We start from the raw sequence: 21,978 nt of genomic DNA, 5'->3' as shown, positions 1-21,978 counted from the left end.
AAGCAACTGAAACTAGTCTTAATCTTCTTCAAGTATTTTGTGTGACCGGTAAATTTTAAATTTTCATCTAGAATGAGGTCGAGGTATTTAACTTCACTGACTGCTTGAATTTTCTCATTGTGCATAGTCACTTCAAAGTCACAGTTTTTTGTTTGTGTACGCACTGAAAAACAAAGAGAAACAGTTTTTTTCACATTCAAAGTCAGGTGTGACACACTAAGCCATTTTGAGACAAGTTGTAAGGCATGACTCAGGTGTGCACCAGCCTGAGCTGGTGTTTTTGAAGATACATACAATACAGTGTCATCAGCATACATTTGAACATTAACAGTAGGACAGCATTGAGGGAGGTCATTAATATATATGGAAAAAAGCAAGGGGCCAAGTACAGACCCCTGTGGCACCCAATCCCAAAGGGATTGGCTCGTTGTTGAGAAGTGACTCCATTTACCCGAACACACTGGGTTCTCCCTTTAATATATGATGAGAACCATTTAACAGTTTCCCTTGCAAAATTGAACTGATGTAACTTACCCAATAAAATACTATGATTGACCGTTTCAAAGGCCTTTTTTAGGTCAAGAAACACTGCCCCAACTACATTACCTTGGTCCAAACACTTTTTAATGTTATCTATTAGATGACAGTTTGCAAGTTCAGTAGAGAATTTAGGCCTAAAACCAAATTGTTTTGAGTACAGAAGTAATTTCCTTTCAAGGTGCACAATTAGTTGATCAGCAACAACTTTTTCTATAATTTTGGAAAGCACAGGGAGGATAGCTATTGGTCTGTAGTTACAGACAATGAATAATAACAACAGTGATTCTCTCTAGATCCAGGCTGTTGTGTTATAATCTGAAATCCAAATACAAAAATCACCATTACATCCTCACCTCATAGAGATAGTCAAACAGCTCCAGAATGGTGAGTATACTGGCCCCAATGAAGAGCCCCATCTGTCCTCCAATGTCACCTAAAAAGAAAAGACATGCCCTAGTTTTAAAATGATTATTTTTGCATTTAATAAAGCTAAAAATAAAAAGTCATACCTAAAAGTCCAGCCACTTCATAGGCCTTTTTCTGCTCTATTGTCTCATAGTTTAGAGCCTCAAAGAAGATGTCCAGAACAAGTATATTGTCCCTGCAGAGAAACAGATATGGAGATGTATGTATTATGCAACATCTGATATGCAAATATATTGACAGTTATTTCAATTCATCATCAAACTTCAAGGTGCACTATGTAAGTAACTTTTCTGATGGAGGTTCTGCCACCTGCTCATCTCCATGGAGATGTTATTGCTTTGCCTAGATCAGTGGTGTCAAACTCAAATTCACAGAGGCCAAAATTAAAAACTGGGACTAAGCTGTGCGTCAAACTAAATATTTATTGAAAAATTTCAACAACATCTGCATGTTTTCTCTTCTTTCAAGATATGTAATGTTAAACCTGTTCTAATTTAAATAAATGTTTAATAATAGATTTGCTTAAACATTGAATCCAGAACAAGCAAAATATAAAATAATAACACAATTTAAAATAAATAATGTCTCTATAATGTCTCTGTAGTCAGCGGGCCAGCTCTAATACATATTTGATATGATCTTGTGAGCCAAATATAATTATATTGCGGGCCAAATTTGGCCCCCGGTCCTGAGTTTGACATGTCTGGCCTAGATAGTTCATTTGGCATTAGACATATCTATCTTCACGGACGCCACCAGTTACAGGTCAGATCTATGTAACCACAGTAACATGTTTTCAGGTGTATTTTTGAACAATAAAACACTTAGATGCAAAACATACAGGTTTAATACCATACTGTGGAGTAGTCTTGCCAAAGCATTGATATCTCCATGGTGACAACAGGTAGCAGACCATCCACATGAAAAGTTACATAGTGCACCTCTAAGGACTAAACTTAAACCCAAATAAGACCAACTGGACTTAATAACATCAGGATAACTCAATTAATGTTTTATATCTATATCTATCTATCTATCTATCTATCATATATATATATATATATATATATATATTATATATATATATATATATATATATATATATATATATATATATTTATTTTATTTATTTATTTATTTATTTATTTTATTTTATTTATTTTTATTTTTTGCCAAATGTATTAGGCTTTGTAAATGTTAGTTAGCTGGAAGACATCTGAGACAATTTTGATATACTATTTTGTTTCCTGCAGGGCAGATGCAGCACCAGTTGGTATTTTACAAGAACACTATTTTAGCCTTCATTTCTCCCTTCCTCTTGGTGCAGTAAATGTATAGAGACCATTTGTCCCACTTACTTGATGTACTGCTCGGTGCGGTTGTATTTCTTGGCCAGGTACTTGGCTGAGGCTTTACTGGGGATCTTGACAAACGACAGCTCTTTGTTGTATCTGGTCATGTTACAGGGAGTCTCACACACACAGAAGTCATTGTCACGCTCCACCAGGAAATCTGCAGGGAAAACACCCAAATGTATTCAATAAACATATGACTAACTGTTGTTTATTACCATTTAAAGGGCCCATAGTTTCAGATTTGATTCTCTGACCTATGTTGTAATGTTGTTTTCTCATCAAAAACATATCCAGAGTTGTGTTTTGTTTCATTCACACAAAGAAGAACATTTAGGCTGAGTTCTTCTCTCTAATAGAAAATACTCTGTTTCACCTTGTGATGTCATGTGGTAATAAAGGAAATGCTCTACCGTATTTTTAAACTCCATACACCTTCACTAGAATTTGGATGATCTGAGCCCCAGAATTGTCAATCTCTACTGAACTAAAGGTAAAAAATAGCTGTTAACTTAATAATAATAGTAATAATAATAATTAGTAATAATAAAGGGTTACTTAAACGTGTGAATGAAACAAGGAGGAGGTGACAATATTCTAATCTGGTTTACAGCTCACAAGAGTAAATTTTGTATAATATGGGGAGTCTCACCTTTCTTAAATAAATTAGACACAGAATCTAAAGTGTTCAAAAACTCATCATTATTATAAATCTTTTAAATGTATTTAACAGATTACATTCATAATTTTCAATTTAATGCGCTTTTGGCAATAAAAGCAATAGCTCTAAATGTCTAAATGGATAAGGAACATTATACTTTGGCAGCGAATAAAAATTGGCTTTATTCACTGTCAAAATGCCAGAAGCTTTAATTTAATGCTCATTTTTATTCTGCCTTAAGTTTCTCTTATAAACATTCTCAGCCCTGGGAGTACATTATTTTAACTCTGACATGTTTTTCTCTTTAAATATACAGCAGTCTCAGAATTTCTCACCGAGCGCAGGATCAGCACATTCCTTGTACAGCTCTGGAGTGCAGTAAGGGGCATCTCCTGCACACAAAGCACAACACACAATATGCTTTATTATTTTCAATTACTTTAATATTCTGAATTTTTTTTTTTAAATTACAACCTAATACAACAAGTCTAATTAGAAAGTAAATCGAATGTTATCCTTTGTGTGTGGTATAGTAAAAAAATTATAGTTTCTTCCCTAAATTCTCAAATCTCTAGAGCAGTAGTTTTCAGACTTTTTTTTATACAAGGTACCATCTAATTTGAATACTACCATATCTAAACAAAGACTACAACAGAACTATTCCAGGTCTAAACATGGACTACATCTTGCAACAGTAGTACTGACCAAGAGATTACTGTTAGGATAAATAAGCAGGCTTAGCTATTTTGTATAATCACTGTTATAGTTCATTATTGTACCGAGGTCATTTGAAGAGTAAAGGCTCTTATCACAGCTGTGAGACTCATAAATATATGTCAGGACAAATGCATGATATTCCAGTTTATCTAACTGCAAACTAACTAAATAGGACAAGATCTACTGATAGGGATGATGTCATGACTTGTTAGCCAGATAACTCCCTGGATGGAGTCTGATTGGACTGTGCAATGTGCCAAGAGGCCTGGCTGGCCTGTGCACCAACGAAGAGGCGCAAAGTCTAAACCACGGTAGCCTCCCACTATATTTTGCATCTAAAAGTCATTGTGTAGATGTAAACATAGAGTCTTTGCATGAGAATGTCAGCACAGACTCCTTGTACAAGTATGACTTTCTAATATTGGAATAAGTAAATTATCTGAACTTTATTTCTGTTTGAAGTGTAATTTTTATCTAAGCAGAAACTAATGAACTTGTGAAGTAAAGGTTGTTTTCCTCAACATTACCAAAGATTACCAAATCAAATCTTATACATTTACAATAATACTGAACTATACTATGTCACTGATGATAAGCCTAAAGCAGGAAAATTGTTCTACATGTGAAGGATTGTCAATGAACATGAGCTAAAATAAATAAATGAAACACTTAGTGAGTCCTAGAAGTTATTTATTCATCACCAGTACAAAGAAAAACTTTAAATATTGACCACCAAAATAATTCTACAATCACATATTGCACAGTAAGTTGATATAGTAAATCTCTGACTCAAGCCTTGTTCTAAACCGTACCTGGCATGTGCACCATTCGGCAGTTGCAGTTGTCCACCAGGTAGCGCGTCTCACAGTCGATGCGACACGCTGTGATGCTGTATGTGTCGAAGAAGTCGGAATCCATGGGTGTCACTTTACAGTCACCCCAGGGTGGAGGCAGATATATGAGCTGCACAGAGCACAATACAGGACAGTACAAGTCAATGTCTTTCAGTTAGTTTCGCTCTTCAAAAGTGCACCAAAATCAAAATCTAACCACTTGCCACTTGGGATCAGTGTTAGCTTCTCTTAAAAAATGTAAATGACTTGAATTCAGACTTATTATATTGCTTTCCACTTATTTTGTTTATGTGTTGCTTAATTGTTTCAAGAAAAAAACATGTCCTAAAAATAAATTCTTATGTGCAATTTTAGCTGGAAAAGAAAAAGTACCTTAAAATGTTGGTACTTTAAATGTTAAAATATTAGTTTACTAACTGGTTAATAGTAATTGAACCAGGAAAGCCTTATGGAGACTTTTTTTTTTTTTTTTTGCAACAGCTTCCATTTCTTTGGCACAGACATTCTTTGGTTTGTGATGTACTGCTCATTTCCATATATAAAAATGCAAATATACACAAATTGTTGCTTGTTCATTATAATGTTGAGCTTTATGAGAGGTATCGCAGTGTTCTAGCCACATCTCTGTCAGTGTAATGGTCAGACTTAATGTAATGTAAATAAAGTGCTGCTGTCATCACATTTAAAGTGCAGGTGTTGCATTAAGATTCAAAGCTGAAGCCAGAACATCGGCCAGTGCCCATAGTCTCATAAACAGAGACATAAACACACTTTATAGATACATGACATAAACAAACTGAACAAGGGCCTGCGTGGAGGATTCTTTACTGCAGTTTGTTGAAAGCTGCTGTAAAGATGAAAAATAATTTAGTGGTAGTGTATTGTTATGACTTATAACAAAAAATGCTTAGATAAAATGTGGACCCCATTCAAAGTGGCAGTAATGGATGCCAGTATGGATAACTGCCACAAAAGCAGAAAAAGAAGGACAATTAACAAATAATGTAATAATTTAAATGAAATATACAGAAGCATTGATTCCAGTTGTTTTAGACACAGTTTAGAGTCCATACATGACATTAATTAGCTTTTAGGACACTAGATATATTATATTTTGCACAAAGAATAGGCTACAGTTCTTATTCTGTTTTTGTGACTTTTTTCTGGGTTTTTATGAGCAACCAAAAGGAGGACTGGTTGTCACCCTATTCTTAATACATTTATGAAACTGAAAATTAGTCCAAACATTGTGTCAGTGTTATAATTCATGATAGCAATTAATCAGTCATTACTTAATTAGCTTATCTTTTGTATGGAACAAAACAAAACAAAACAAAAAAACACACTATCTTAGAAAGGTCTGAGGCAGACGGTTGGTTAGGACTGCATAATTTTCTGTACTATTATTGGTCCCTCAGTTTTGAACTTACAGTATGGCAACTTTGAAGGTTCAAGGCCCTTGTGGACACAGATGGAATTTAATTCCACACTCCCACTCTCCATTTGCCTTACCTTACCCTTGCCTTAAATTATGTGGTCTTCAATACAATACATTTGATCAACTTTAGGAAAGACTTTAAACTTCTCATGAATGTCAGTGCTCACTCCTTTCACTTTTAATTCCCATTTTCCACCCTCACAAAATGGCATGGCCAGTGTTCTTGTGTCAGTTTGTAAGTTTAGATCAAATGTCAAATCTAATTACAGTTCATAATATCAAAAGACAAGGACAATAATTACAATGTATTTATCAAGCAGCCATCATCTCAAATAAAGTCTACAGGTCTTTAAAATGATCTGAAACAGCAGTTGTGTAGTGTATCAGACAGTTACCCGTTGTTCTTGGCAGGACACAAATGTTTGAAATCCAGGGGCCACTCCAAACCCGAGCTGGTCAATGAAGGAGGGCTCGTCCTGACTGTGGATCTGAACTTTGACACCAGCCTCGAAGGACGTCTCATCTGTAAAACAATTAAAAGAACCACATATTATTACATCATATTGACTTTATTTTTCTTCATCCTCCAGGAGGGTACACTATGCATTGTTACAGTAACATGCAGAGTAGGCTTCCAAAATTACTGACAATATCTATAAGTTTAAGGACGATGAAAAATTAGGACCAAGGACCATTGCCATAGTGATTAACAATTTAAAACAAAAATATTATAGTCCTATGTTTGAATGGGGAAAAGTCTGTTGCATACAACAGGAAGGAGAAACCCACGGACTGTTGCTTTTAATAATGTGCAAGAATATGTATGAGTACTCAACTTCTCTTTATAAAAGCAAAATGTACTCATGTTTTCCTTTTTTTTAAGCTTATTTTTTTTAACACTTACACAAAGTTTGATTTATTGATTCATGTAATATGCTGGTTTGTCCTGCAAACAAGAAAATTTCTGTTTTCATCTACCCTCTATCTGCCCATTTCTCTATATTTACTTCGGATTTTAAAAAAAACCCAAAAAAACAGTTTCTAATTTTGATGCACCAGATCACCATATAAACGATGAAGTGAGTGTGTTGTGCATGAGTCCCGTCCTCACCGGTCTCCCCCCACACGGGCAGGTACTCGTCCTGTTGAATGTCCAGCATGAGCTCCAGTCCGTTGCCCATGCCTCCCTTCGTGGTGACGAGAGGAGTTCGTCCATCTCCGCCCGCGTTAAACGTGTAGCACTTCCCATAGCGCGTAAACACCTGCACAGTGACAAATGAGTTTCATTTCAGCGCTGCTCCACAACACTGCAAAGCCACGGCCATTTGTCAGAGCGACGTATACCACGCGTGGCCACTTGGGGTCGCTGTTTGACTCTCCATTACACTCTAAAAAGTGTAAATGGACTGAATTTCCAATGTAAATCTTGTTCAGAGTGTTTTTTGACTCATTTAGATTTATTTAGGTCACTTGCTTGCTGGTTTTTAACACTGCACAAAAGTGTAATATTTAGACTACTTTAGTTGAAATGATTTAAATTCAGAACCTTATGTTAAGTTTTGAGCCGTTTTAAATTGACTCATTAAAGATGTGCTATGTAACTTTTCTGGTGGGTGTATGCCAGCTGCTTGTCTCCATGGGGATAATAATGCTTTGTCTGGAATGTTTCACAGGAAGACTTTAAATGTATCCGTCTTGCATTTATTCAATTACAAGGGCTTTATTGTCTTGAAAAACATGCATGTTTACTGTAATCGTATATGTGTCTCATCACAGATCTGATCTGTAACTTGACTTGGTGGACTCACTAGCTAGTTTCCACCGAGACAAGCAGGTTATGGTCTTATTTCTTAATTATTTAATTATAAAGGGACAGCACATGTTAATGAACGTTTAAAATGTAAATATGTAAAGATTATAGCCAGCGTGGCTCATGTCCACCTTCAGTCCCTTGGCAGATTGATGCAAAATCATCTACAGGACAGGGAAAAGTACAACAACAATCACACAAAATGCTGCCAGTGTTGAAAGTTCTCATATATGAGTAGGTACTGTACAAAAGAGTTTGTCCAAAAGCACTTTTCCTAAACAGCACAGAGCAGTCGCCTCTAGAGCTGCTCTTGTTGTGCGATTTGAATTTCTTTTCACAAACTCCTTTAGAGGAGGTGGCGTAAGATGATTAAAAACGTTATATACCAAATTTAAATCTGCATATTTGATTGTGTTGTCCCATTTTAGAAATTTGTATTTGTCAAGTATTCTGCAATAGTGAAAATTTGTGGTCCCTGTGTGGGAGATGCTCCATCAGAAGGTCCATAGTGCACTAACCTTTCACTCAGTAGAGTTTATTTGTTTTTTACTCTATTTTAAAAATATGTATATATTTTAAGCCCAAAATTTAACCCCAAATGTGACAGAAGAATAGCTTTGCATCCTCAGAGGTGCACTGTGTAACTTTTCTGGTCAACTGTTTTGTCTGGAATGTTCCGCTATGGCATTAAATATATCCTTTTTGCATTTACTCAGTAACATTGATTTTTATTGCCTTAAAAACATGTATTCTTAATGTGAGTGGGCTCGCCTCTCCACAGATCTAACATGTAACTTATCCTGGTGGCATCGACTGCTGCCTCCATAACGATATATAAGTGGAATGCCATACTGTGGAACATTCCAGGCAACATCTCCTTGGAGAGAAGCTGGTGACAGACTCTGCACCAGAAATGTTACACAGTGTACCATTAATAGTTATAAAAAAAAAGTGCAATTTTCGAATCTCCACTGGTAGATAATTTAGCTGTATAAAGTCAAACTAGACCTACTAACTAAATATACTTCTGGTCACACCTTTAATTTAGGTCATTTGATATTTTTGGATATTTTTGCAGTGCGGTGTGCAAGTGTGATATAGAGCCAAAGCAAACTAAAATTGTTTAAAAGTAGTGGATCCTCTTGTGGGCCGGGAGGTTACGTAATGGCCCCGCAGAGGTGATGCACAGTGGCAGATGGGTGATTTAACGCTCTTTATTGCACTTATAATGGACACGATGTTACCATGGAGACCAAGTATCCCGGCCGGAGGGAAACACAGAGCTTAATTTGAAAAGGGAGCTGTGAATGTAAAATGTCAGCCAACAGTTCAGAGAGAGCCAGACAGGAAGTATCAATAACTCTGAGGATGTGGACTACACACTGAGGCTGGAGAGAGCCTATTATGTGGTTCTGACAGACAAAATATATTTAGAGGAAGAAAGCAACAGATGTTTTCTTTAGTAAATCTTGTGAGCTAATTAGGCTGTATTATTTATAGACTTGTTGTGAGTTTAAACTTAGGTAAGACACAGAATAGTTACGAAGCAAATTAGAAGTTAACAGTTAATTCGCAACAAACATACTATATAAATTGCTTGTATTGTGTTTTCTTGGTATTTCACAATGACAGTAACTATATAATGATAAATAAAATCCTATTAAAGGTGCAGTCAGGAACTTTTCTAGTGGAGGGTCTGTAACATGCTTTTCTCAATGTTTTTTTTTTTTTTTTTTTTTTCATGTTGAGCAATAAAACGACCTAAATAAAACAAATAAAATAAATTCTAGATCAGGGGTCAGCAACCCGTGGCTCCAGAGTCGCATGTGGCCCTTTCATCCTTCTGTTGTGGCTCCCTGTGACTTTGGAAAATAAATATTATTTCATTTGTTTGTTTTTAAATGTAATTCTAAATTTGCAGATAATGGTAATCTTGTACCATTAAAATAAAAATGATTTTAATATTTTTGTCACTTAAAATATGCATCATAGCCGCTGATCACAGACTGTATGTGCGAGACCCAGCACATACAGTATCTGACAGCCCGGATTTACCGGCACCTACACCAGCAGCATGATCTTTTCCACCCCTGCTAGATAAATGATGAATAAATCCAAGAAAAGAAAAGTTTCTGAAGAAAACAGAATGTTCAATGCTACATGGGCAGATTCACACATGCTCCAGTGATAAAATGATGACAGAACAAAGAGGCATTTTTGTGGATAGATAATTCAAATGTAGATTTTTATTTTCTACAAGGAGGACTCAAATAAACACTGAATATTTAATTTGAAAGTAAGCATTAACCAAGTGTCTTGTTTTTTGGAGTTAAAAATATTTTAAAATGTATGAAATCAATGAAATTCTACACAATATAGTCTTTTATACATAGCATTCAGGTAAAAAAAAAAAAAAAAGAGTCAAAAGGGTTTTGTGGTCAGGGTGTTTTCTTTTCTGTGGAAGACGCTGCAAATGGCTCTTTGAGTATTTAAGGTTGCCGACCACTGTTCCTGATAAATATTACAATGGAAAATGCCAGTCACAGCAAAATAATCTCCATGGACACAAGCAGAAAGGTTACGCAGTCCATCTTTACCTATAAAACGGTTATAGTTTTTCTTATAAAACAGTAGCTGGTTCTGGTCAGAATGATCACATCACAAAATATCCACCGTTAAATATTTGTCACTGAGATTCATTAGAAAACCATATATGTTTTCTATTATTACAGCATGGTACCATTGTCCACCACTGTCTTAAAGGTCCTACAGAGACCCTGCATGTGACGTCATGGCATTTCCCTGATCCACTTCTGGCGGCTCACGCCCACAGACCGCCATTGTAAAGTTAGCACATTTTCGAGTCGTTCCTTAAATTTTCGCATTGAGACACACTGGAAAAGTGTTGCGCACAGAGCTGTAATCAGCAGAGAGATAAAGACACAGGGGTTCAGTTGTATTGGATCCCGGTTGAAGCTGACAGACGAGTCAAGTGAAGCTGCCATCAGTGTGTGAAATACCCATCAATATTCACTGGTCCCCATCTCCGAATTGTTGAGCAATACAAACTCAAATGTGAAAAAAGAAAAAGACACAAACAGTCTAAACTGAATAGGCACTATTCAAGTGATTCAACTTATAAAATTAACTGCATTTAGCCTAGTGTGAGAAATGCTACAGTCGAACCAAATCAAAACCAGAGTCCTGACCCAGTGCGAGCAGCTCTGGACTCTGGTTTCTGGACCTATGTGACCAACGCGCCTGGAGGACGACCACAGACAAGCCTGTTACTAGAATAACAAAACAAAAATGACTTTTGAGAGCTTTAAGCCATGTTAGAATCTACCTCCTCAAAAACATACCTGGAGTTGTGTTTTGTTTCATTCACACATGTTTGAGTAATTCCTATTTATTTCTCTGTTTACGTCTTAAAGGTTTAAAGCTCAAAATACTTTGTCCCACAATGCAATGTCAGGGAGTGGTAGTTTTCAAGTTAACAACAGCTACAGTTTTCCCTTTTTGATAAATCGATATTGGACAATCAGGGCAAAAATCATCCAAGTGATTCTAGTGAAGGTGTATGGGCCCTTTAACGCCTCACTCCTCTCTCTTGCTCTTCACAGATAAATGCGTCACATCTGTACCTCCATAAATAAGTCATTCTTTCATAGATATTTAAACAAAGGTTGTGACACATGCGTCCTGATGTTAACTCATAGCCCGTTATATCAAACACACATGTGAATTAGGGCCTGTTTTTGACCTCCTCGGTGCATGTTGTTTTGACAGATGTGGTGAGATTCAGACGCATGTATAATTGACGACACGCGCCTATACGGTTTGCTCTGCTCGGACTGATGGATGAATAAATAATCTTGTCTATATGTAGATATCTGTAGCCGTGTAAAACATGGCAGAAAATAGAAAAGCCTGACTTATCTGACTGTTGCTTGGTTTCAGATGACAACACAACATAGAAGAGGTAGTTTTGTTTGTTAATCTAAAATAATAGGATACATTTTAAAGGGGACATATTAAATAGACTTTTATGAGATTTTTAATCTTATTGTAATGTTTTTCGCTCATCTTTAGCTTGCTCGGAGAATTTTTGTTTTCACCTACCCCCTGCTTTTCCACTAGCCTGATTCATCAGCCGGTTTCACTTGATTCGTTCACTTGACGGTAAGTGGGTACATTTTTAATTTAAGCAATCTGCTATTTGGTCTTGACATATGTAATGCGGCGGAACGCTCAGTGGTGTCCAAGTAATTGCCGGCACATGTCTGTCAATGATCATTGCTGTTTCTGCGAGGTGAACATGTAAAATAAAGGTGCAATAAAAAATGTTCAGTTTGTATGGTCTACATCGATCTCGACCGCTTTGTTTACTGTTGTACTGTACCACACAGACAGGCGCTTGAGTTTGACGTCATGACTTCACAGCTCTTTGCTGATTGGCCGGTGCACGGTCTACAACTTCTGGGCTTCTTGCAAACCGTCTAATGCAGGGGTGGGCAAACTACGGCCTGGGGTCCACTTTTTAATCTGACCCGCTGAACATGAATAATAATATTAATAATGATAATAATTTTCAGTGTTTTAAAAGTCATTTCAGTAAATACAGTTGGAACTTTTAAGACAGATATTTTGTTGTAATGCTTTGTAATGATTTTCAATTATGGGATATTTCAGTATTCTCATAAAAGAAAAAATAACATGAGATATGTAGAAAACATATCTCATGTTATTTTTTCTTTTTTTACCAAAAACTCCATCCATCTGCTCCTGGTCCGGCCCTTCTGTCAAATTTTAGAACCCTTTGTGGTCCACAAGTCAAAAAGTTTGGCCACCGATTTCTGACCTAGTTGCTGGAGGGAAATGAAATTGAGAAAACAAAACAAAACAAAAACAAAAAACTCAGGGTCATGTAGAGTTCATTTTTTCAACAGTTAAAATACGTAAATGAACATTAGCTCCTTGCTGTGAAATGCAGCTGTGAAGAGGCAACTAGAGTCTATAATCCCTGCAGTTCTGAATAGGAAGTCAATGGACTGTTAAGTAGTTTTAGATAATTATTGAGGTTTACATTGAACAAAATATACAATAAGGATCTAAGTATGTTGTTTGAATACTAAATACTTGAAAAAAGAGCGTAATGTTAAAGGTTTTATATTACGCAAAATTGTCTTGTGAGCATTAAGTCATATAATATTGTCATAACATTTATAATATTGTTACCTCATCAAAAATTCATCATTCACTCATGTTTGAGTAATCCTGAATAGGAAGAGGGTCCACTTCTGAGACCCTAACACCTTAGGGCTTGGGACAACAGACCCCTTTGCCCAACACACAACTAGACATTTAAACAGCATTTTTAAGGTCAACATTTTCACATTTTGATATGCATGCTGCGGTTTTGACTGTGAGGCTGTTTTGTCCCCATGCAACACAAACAGAAGGTGTTTGGTTAAAAAGGCAGATACACAAATCATTATGGAACTTTATTGATCTCATAGAGGAGAAATTCACTTGTGCTGCCTCTTGCCTCCATCTGAGAACCTGCACTCTGTCTCAAAACAACCCTTTTCTTTTTCAGTTTAACTCTCCTGGACCTGTGATCAGTGAAGCTGTCACTCAAACATAATTTGCCCAGTATTGAAAAGCACTCAACCAAAAGCGCTGCTGTAATTAATTACCATACACATGCTTTTTTCGATTCATGTAGCAAGAAAAACATACTTTACAAATCTATCAGCTTTCACCTTCACATTTCAAAGCTTTTTCTGTGCCTGCTAAAATCCATTGGTGCATACTTTCACCTGGATGTTCTGCAGGGCGTCTAAACTTTTATTTAAGCGAAACCAAGCATTTTTAATGTATGCATCTAAATATCAAGATGTACAATACTCCACTAGTCCTGACCATGAACCTACGAGAGTCACAGACATGGGACGGGCCCCTGGGTGCACCATTTGTGGTCCCTATTGCTCTTGACAGGTTGCCCAAGTAGCACTGAAAGATGGGGTAACTAGTATTGATCGTCAGTGTAGCAGTCGTGGTAATTGAATTAATATTTCACTATTAGCAGGTGGAAGTAGTGGTAGAAGGTTGTAGTACATTTACTCTGAATACTTGTCAGAATCTGTGTTTCATTCATTCATTAGTTTTTCAAAATAAAACCAAAAATAAGAAAAAGAAAAAAAACAACAGTTTTCTTCATTATTTGTCTCCAAAACGGATAATGCCAGAACTGGAAAACGACTAAAACTGAACCAGGACTAAACCAGGACTAAGGACTGACTAGGACTGGGACCAGACTGAGGACTGACCGGACACCAGACCGTGATTGAGACCGGGACCAGACAAGACTGAAACCGAGACTGAGGCTGGGACCAGACCGGGATCAGACCAAAACCACACCAGGACTGAAAACAGTTTAGTCCAGGTTTAGCCTTTTTTAGTCCTGTTTTAGTCCTGGTTCAGTCCGTATGGGGCGCAAAAGTCCGGCATTACAGTTTAAGTCATGTAAACGGGAAACGGCCGCTTTCCATTTTTTCCATTATTCATTTTAACGCAAAATCCAAAACTGAAAAACGAATTGTTATCTATTTTCTCATTTTGGTTTTGGAGACAAATTATGAAGAAAATAGTTGTTGTTTTTGTTTTCTTACTTTTGATTTTATATTGAAAAACGAATAAACGAATGATACATAGATTCATCGGGACTCCCTAAAAACTCCATGTTACTCAGCGATAACCACCTACTGCTTAGGCTACTGTATTTTTAGTTTAGTAGATGTAATTACAGCAAGTAGTAAGGTTCAGTGGCATTGAAAGTATTTTTTGTGATCCATTAAATACAATTAACTAATACCTTGATTTATACTTTTCTTTTGTCTAAAATTGCTGGTCAGTTTTGCCAAGACCCAGTCAGCACATTTAACCACAAACCCTATACTTATCTCTTCCTAAACCTAACCCTGATCCTAACCTTAACCTGAGTGTGAACAAAAATATTGTCAAACATCAACATTTATGAGCCTAACCACAAACACAGATTATCTGTTGTCTGGAATAGCTGTGTTTGGGGGAAAATGTGCCACCCAGATGCATGAGAGGAAAATAAAAAAGGTGTTTTTGGTACAATTTCAGGTCTAAATTCACATTGCCTTGTCAAAAAGTCTGTTTTTTAGGCCTGGCAGCTCAGGTGAATGGAAAAACACAGTTAAAAAGTGGGTTGCCATGGTAGCAATAGAATGTTAAGTCCCGCCCCCGGACAATGCTGAGCTGTTAGGGAGTCCTGGAGACCATATGTCACGAGCTCAGGAGATTTTGTGGTTTTGTTTGATCCTGGTTTTGACACAATTTAATAATGATGTAAATACGTGATTTGGTCCTATATTCTAGTCCCGGTCTAGTCCTAGTTTAGTTCTCTGTTCACCTGTTACCAGTTTGATGTGATGTTTAAGGAAATGTAAACACAAGCTCAGAATACACACCCATTCATACAAAGTACACACTATTACTATTACTTTTATTATTTATTTATTATTGTTATTACATCCACAGATCAGGAAACATATTTAGAATTCTGCACATTTGCACATGTTTGCAGATCAGCTCATGCTCTGTCAGATTGCACACATCCTGCTGTGAAGTGGCTCTAATGAGGAGCGGAGGTCCTCTGGGATGTCAACACACACTAATGTTTCATACAACACTGGACACTGTCACACATGGATTCACCCAGCAGCAAACAACAAAAACAGCCAGGGGTAACAGGCATATAAAGTAGTATTTCCTCAGTTCAATTATTTTTAGTTGGCATATAGTCTTGTTTAGAAAAAAACAACAACAACAAAAAAAACACACTCAGACCTTTGTACTTGCTACTTACTCTTGGGGTCAAATACAGCAAGGAATATTTTGAGTTAAAATGACTTAAGTTCAGAAAATCTTAGTGGATCTGAAAATACTTGATTGAATTGATTTCTTCTTATCGTGGCCATACTGGCTTGTCAAAGCTCCCGTCAGATCTCAGAAGATAAGCAAGGCCGGCCCTGGTTAGTACTTGGATGGGAGACCACTGGGAATACAAGGTGCCACAGTGGGGCGCCAGTCACAAAAACTGTTGTTGTGTCCTAAGGCAAGTGGTGTGTGCGTGAGCGATGGTGGTGGTCAGAGGGACCGATGGCACTGATTGGCAAGGCAGCTACGCTTCTGTCAGTTTGCCCCAGGGCAGCTGTGGCTACAATAGTAGTTTACCACCAGTGGGTATGGAGTGAATGAATAATGATCCGTAAAGCGTCTTTGTGACAAATGTCTGTGAAAAGCCCTAAATAAATAAAAACTTACTTATCAGCGATTATATAGGTATAAAAATGTCATCCTTGTATCTGTTCTGGACAAGGGTCTGACAATTGCCTCCATGACGACACTATTACTTTATCTATAGTTTGCCATTAAAGTTGTCCTGCATTTAGTCGATTACAAGGGTTTTATTAACAAAATAATATACCTGTCTTTGTGGTGTCACCTTCTGGTGTCCATGGAGATTGGTAAGTTTCATAGTATACTATGGAACATTTTAGGAAAAGCAATAACATCTCCCTGGAGACATGAAAGCGGCTGGTTGTACCAGAAAAGCTACATGGTGCTCTTTAATATATTTTTGACATCATCTGATTTAAAAAAGAGCCAAACCTACTTACTCATAATGGCAAAAATAATGCCTGTATAATACCCAATAATAAATACACTCAGATTAGAAAGAAATTGGGCTAAATTTCATATTAAACAGAATATAATATTTAAGCCATTTTAATCATGTAGATATAATTTTACAGTGTAGATGTAATAAATGCATACAAGAGCCACAGGCGGTATGACACTGCTGTATGTGCATGTCTATGAAATGTGCATGTGTGTGTGGGTGTGTGTAAGTGTATGTGTATGAAGTGTGTGTGATGCAGTCACAGCCCGAGTCTCTTTATGTCACAAGGAATAAGAGCACAAGTCAAAGTAGGAAACAAAGGAGAACAGGAGGAGCCGGGGCTCTCCTGAGGGATTGTGGGTAACAACAGAGGAGTGCAGAGGAGGAGAGGACTGAGACTGTGCACGCTATGAAATATGATTATACGGGATTGTTCAATGTAAAGCAGTCTTACAAAGTGCACATCTATAGGTTTAATATGTTTAAACCAAAATAGGAACTTCTATAGATGATCTTTACATTGAAACAATATTGCACGCTAAAACAATATTACAATAAAGTTAAACAGTTATAGAATGGCAATCTAAAAGTAAGATTATCTAGATTATGTCATATTTACAGCATTATTATTCAGAACACTTGCAATTGTAACTGATAAAATGTTTTTGTCACAAAGTACATTGGGGTTCTTGAGCTTTAACACTCATTAGGTGTATCGATTCAACTATGCAACATTCAGAGGCTGTGAGAAGATGGTTCATTAATATTTTGTGAAGAATCTCTCATACATTACATATTTATTTGGACTGCACAATTCCTAGAAAGCATTTAAATATAATCATAAATAGAAATGACCTAAAAACTGCTTTTATTCTTTATGTTAAACTCATAGATTCATTTTTTTTATGCCCTTCTGTTAGGCACAACAAATGTAAAGTTAATGTAATGTAAATGTGTAAACAAAAACATTCTAAATTTCAGAATGAATGCAACTGGAGGAAACTGTGAAGTGGAACAGAATATGATTTCAGTGGGAAAATGGGATTAACTACAGAATATCACAAAATATGACGAATCAAAGGAAATTTGGCAAATGAAAACCACTCAGAGCCCAGTTTAAAACATTTACAATTGTATTTTATTTATTTAATGGGCAATAGACAGTAAACACTATCCAGATTTTTAGGTTTTATTGAACAAATTCTTACAGAAAAATTGAGCTCATTATTGTCTTTCGCTTCATCTATAGATATATTACACATTTTATCATAAATTATACTTTTTGTCAAGCTCAAATACAATTTTGAGGTTGAAATTTGAAATGAGAAGCAAATTAACTAATATGTGTACCTTGGGAGTTCAAATTTGTCCTTTATTGTTGTTTTTTTTATAATTTATCTTTTGTTAAATATATTGCATTTAGATCTGTTAACCATTGAAAATACTGTATTGTCTGCTTCTCTTTGCCTCCAGTTCGCTCTATCCCAGAATCATGAACATTCTGATGACACAGGATTTTAAAAGCTCTATAGGAGACACTACAAGTAAAAATGTAGTGGAGTAGAGTAGTAGGCGCTCCACCACATGCATGACAATAATCCAGTGTTCTTCAGTACAAAGTAAGACCACATCAGCCTGGGCTCAGATCAGCGGTACTCACACTAAACTGGGTCATGGATTCATTGTTGAATTTTTCAGAAGGCACAGCGGTCTCCTTAACCAGCTGCCTCCTGTGCTGAGACTGCATCAGCTCCTACTGCGCTCAAAGAAGTGCACTTTTTATACTGAAAGACCAAAGAGGAAACACACAACTAGTCAAAACCACGTAGCGTTTTAATACCCATTTGAGCAGGTCCATCCATCCATCCATTTTCGTCCGCTTATCCGGGGCCGGGTCGCGGGGGGAGCAGCCTAAGCCTAAGCTTCCTTCACCCCAGACACGTCCTCCAGCTCCTCCAGGGGGACCCCGAGGCGTTCCCAGGCCAGCCGAGAGACATAGTCCCTCCAGCGTGTCCTGGGTCTTCCCCGGGGCCTCCTCCCGGCGGGACATGCCCGGAACACCTCCCGAGGGAGGCGCCCAGGAGGCATCCGGAACAGATGCCCGAGCCACCTCAACTGGCTCCTCTCGACGTGGAGGAGCAGCGGCTCTACTCCGAGCTCCTCCCGTGTGACTGAGCTCCTCACCCTATCTCTAAGGGAGCGCCCAGCCACCCTGCGGAGGAAACTCATTTCGAGCGCTTGTATCCGCGATCTCGTCCTTTCGGTCACTACCCAGAGCTCATGACCATAGGTGAGAGTAGGAACGAAGACTGACCGGTAAATCGAGAGCTTCGCCTTTCGACTCAGCTCCCTCTTCACCACAACGGTCCGATACAGCGACCGCATCACTGCCGAAGCTGCACCGATCCGCCTGTCAATCTCACGTTCCGTCCTTCCCTCACTCGTGAACAAGACCCCGAGATACTTGAACTCCTCCACTTGAGGCAAAGACTCCCCACCCACCCGGAGAGGGCAAGCCACCTTTTTCCGGTCGAGAACCATGGCCTCGGACTTGGAAGAGCTGATCCTTCATCCCAGCCGCTTCACACTCGGCTGCAAACCGCCCCAGTGCACACTGCAGGTCCTGGCTCGATGAAGCCAACAGGACAACATCGTCCGCAAACAGCAGAGATGAAATCCTGTGGTCCCCAAACCGGACCCCCTCCGGCCCCTGACTGCGCCTAGAAATTCTGTCCATAAATACAATGAACAGAACCGGTGACAAAGGGCAGCCCTGGCGGAGTCCAACATGCACCGGGAACAGGTCTGACTTACTGCCGGCAATGCGAACACAGCTCCTGCTCCGGTCATACAGGGACCGGACAGCCCTTAGCAAAGGGCCCCGGACCCCATACTCCCAGAGCACCCCCCACAGGACACCACGAGGGACACGGTCGAATGCCTTCTCCAGATCCACAAAACACATGTGGACTGGTTGGGCAAACTCCCATGAACCCTCGAGCACCCTATGGAGAGTGTAGAGCTGGTCCAGTGTTCCACGGCCAGGACGAAAACCACACTGCTCCTCCTGAATCCGAGGTTCGACTATCGGCCGGATTCTCCTCTCCAGTACCCTGGCATAGACCTTACCGGGAAGGCTGAGAAGTGTGATCCCCCTATAGTTGGAACACACCCTCCGGTCCCCCTTCTTATACAGAGGGACCACCACCCCGGTTTGCCAGTCCAGAGGTACTGTCCCCGACCGCCACGCGATGTTGAAGAGGCGTGTCAGCCAAGACAGCCCCACAACATCCAGAGACTTCAGGTACTCAGGACGGATCTCATCCAACCCCGGAGCCTTGCCACCAAGGAGCTTGCCAACCACCTCAGTGACTTCGGCCAGGGTGATGGATGAGTCCGCCTCCGAGTCCCCAGCCTCGGCCTCCTCCTCGGAGGACGTGACGGTGGGATTGAGGAGATCCTCAAAGTATTCCTTCCACCGCCGGACAACGTCCCCAGTCGAGGTCAACAGCTCTCCCCCCGCACTGTAAACAGTGTTGGTGAAGAACTGCTTCCCCCTCCTGAGGCGCCGGACGGTTTGCCAGAATCTCTTTGAGGCCGTCCGATAGTCCTTCTCCATGGCCTCCCCGAACTCCTCCCAGCTCCGAGTTTTTGCCTCCGCGACCACACGGGCTGCAGCACGCTTGGCCCGCCGGTACCTGTCAGCTGCCTCAGGAGTCCCCCGAGCCAGCAAGGCCCGATAGGACTCCTTCTTCAGCTTGACAGCATCCCTTACTTCCGGTGTCCACCACCGGGTTCTGGGGTTGCCGCCGCGACAGGCACCACAGACCTTACGCCCACAGCTCCGAGCAGCTGCATTGACAATAGAGGCCGAGAATGAAGCCCACTCGGACTCCATATCTCCAGCCTCCCCCGGAATCCGGGAGAAGTCCTCCCGGAGGTGCGAGTTGAAGGTCCCTCTGACAGAGGGCTCCGCCAGACGTTCCCAACAGACCCTCACTACACGCTTGGGCCTGCCAGGTCTTTCCGGCTTCCTCCTCCGCCAGCGAACCCAACTCACAACCAGGTGGTGATCAGTTGACAGCTCAGCCCCTCTCTTCACCCGAGTGTCCAAGACACGCGGCCGGAGATCAGATGACACGACGACAAAGTCGATCATCGACCTCCGGCCTAGGGTGTCCTGGTGCCACGTGCACTTATGGACACCCTTGTGCTCGAACATGGTGTTTGTTATGGACAAACTGTGACTAGCACAGAAGTCCAATAACAAAACACCACTCGGGTTCAGATCGGGGAGGCCGTTCCTCCCAATCACCCCTCTCCAAGTGTCACTGTCGTTGCCCACGTGGGCGTTGAAGTCCCCCAGGAGAACAACGGAGTCCCCGGTCGGTGCACTGTCTAGTACCCCTCCCAAGGACTCCAAGAAGGCCGGGTACTCTGCACTGCTGTTCGGCCCGTAGGCCGACACCACAGTGAGAGACCTGTCCCCGACCCGAAGGCGCAGGGACGCGACCCTCTCGTTCACCGGGGTGAACTCCAACACACACAGCGACTGAGCTGTGGGGCAATGAGCAGGCCCACACCAGCCCGCCGCCGCTCCCCGCGGCCAACGCCAGAGAAATGGAGAGTCCAGCCCCTCTCAAGGAGTTGGGTTCCAGAGCCCAAACTGTGCGTGGAGGTGAGGCCGACTATATCTAGTCGGTAACGCTCAACCTCCCGCACAAGCTCAGGCTCCTTACCCCCCAGAGCTAGTCTCCATGTCCGGAGATCCGGTCGCCGAGGCCCCCGCCGTCGACTGCTGCCCAGATCTCTCTGCACCGGCCCCATATGGATCCTCCTGCGGGTGGTGGGCCCACGTGAGGACGGCCCCACGTCGCTCCTTCGGGCTGAGCCCGGCCGAGCCCCGTGGGGGGAGGCTCGGCCACCAGGCGCTCGCTGGCGAGCACCCACCCCAGGCCTGGCTCCAGGGTGAGGCCCCGGTGACGCCAATCCGGGCGACGTAACTGGCCTTGCTCGTACACTCATCATAGGGGCTTCTGAACCGTTCTTCGTCTGACCCGTCCCCCCGGACCTGTTTGCCTTGGGTGACCCTACCAGGGGCATGAAGCCCCCGACAACATAGCTCCCGGGATCATTCGGGCACTCAAACCCCTCCACCACGATAAGGTGACGGTTCAAGGAGGGGTTGAGCAGGTGTCAATACTAAAAAAAAGACACATTCACAGGACAGAAATGCACCTTTCCTGATTAGCTTTAGAATGTTCTAAAGCTCTATTAGAACAAGTATAAGAGCACATAGACTAAGATACACCCATGAACCACTATGGAACCCACCTGGACGCCGGAGGGATTACACAAATATAAAGCCACATGGCAATACATGCATCATGAATTTTGGACTTACGGTCATCGCGCAATGCATACTGGGAAGGATATTCCAAAAAACTAAGCATCAAACCACCAT

General features: G+C 40.3%; 1 protein-coding gene across 1 annotated transcript in view; it reads right to left on the bottom strand.

Annotated features, from left to right (window-relative positions):
* The window catches only part of LOC110164765 (acid-sensing ion channel 1-like), a 98,960-nt gene that overhangs the window by 1,700 nt on the left and 75,282 nt on the right, over positions 1–21,978 (bottom strand). The window contains exons 3-9 of the mRNA XM_055166454.1: positions 7,100–7,250; positions 6,384–6,511; positions 4,509–4,659; positions 3,315–3,371; positions 2,325–2,478; positions 1,050–1,141; positions 894–973 (exon numbers count right to left, since the gene is read on the bottom strand). Of these exons, the coding sequence (XP_055022429.1) occupies positions 894–973; positions 1,050–1,141; positions 2,325–2,478; positions 3,315–3,371; positions 4,509–4,659; positions 6,384–6,511; positions 7,100–7,250 (813 nt within the window). The remainder of the gene's footprint in view (positions 1–893; positions 974–1,049; positions 1,142–2,324; positions 2,479–3,314; positions 3,372–4,508; positions 4,660–6,383; positions 6,512–7,099; positions 7,251–21,978) is intronic.

This window comes from Boleophthalmus pectinirostris, unplaced genomic scaffold (genome assembly GCF_026225935.1).
Source record: "Boleophthalmus pectinirostris isolate CB_2022bp ecotype Guang Dong unplaced genomic scaffold, ASM2622593v1 HiC_scaffold_8, whole genome shotgun sequence".
In the NCBI taxonomy this organism is placed as follows: Eukaryota; Metazoa; Chordata; class Actinopteri; order Gobiiformes; family Gobiidae; genus Boleophthalmus; species Boleophthalmus pectinirostris.
This window is presented reverse-complemented; position numbering and strand designations above follow the sequence as displayed.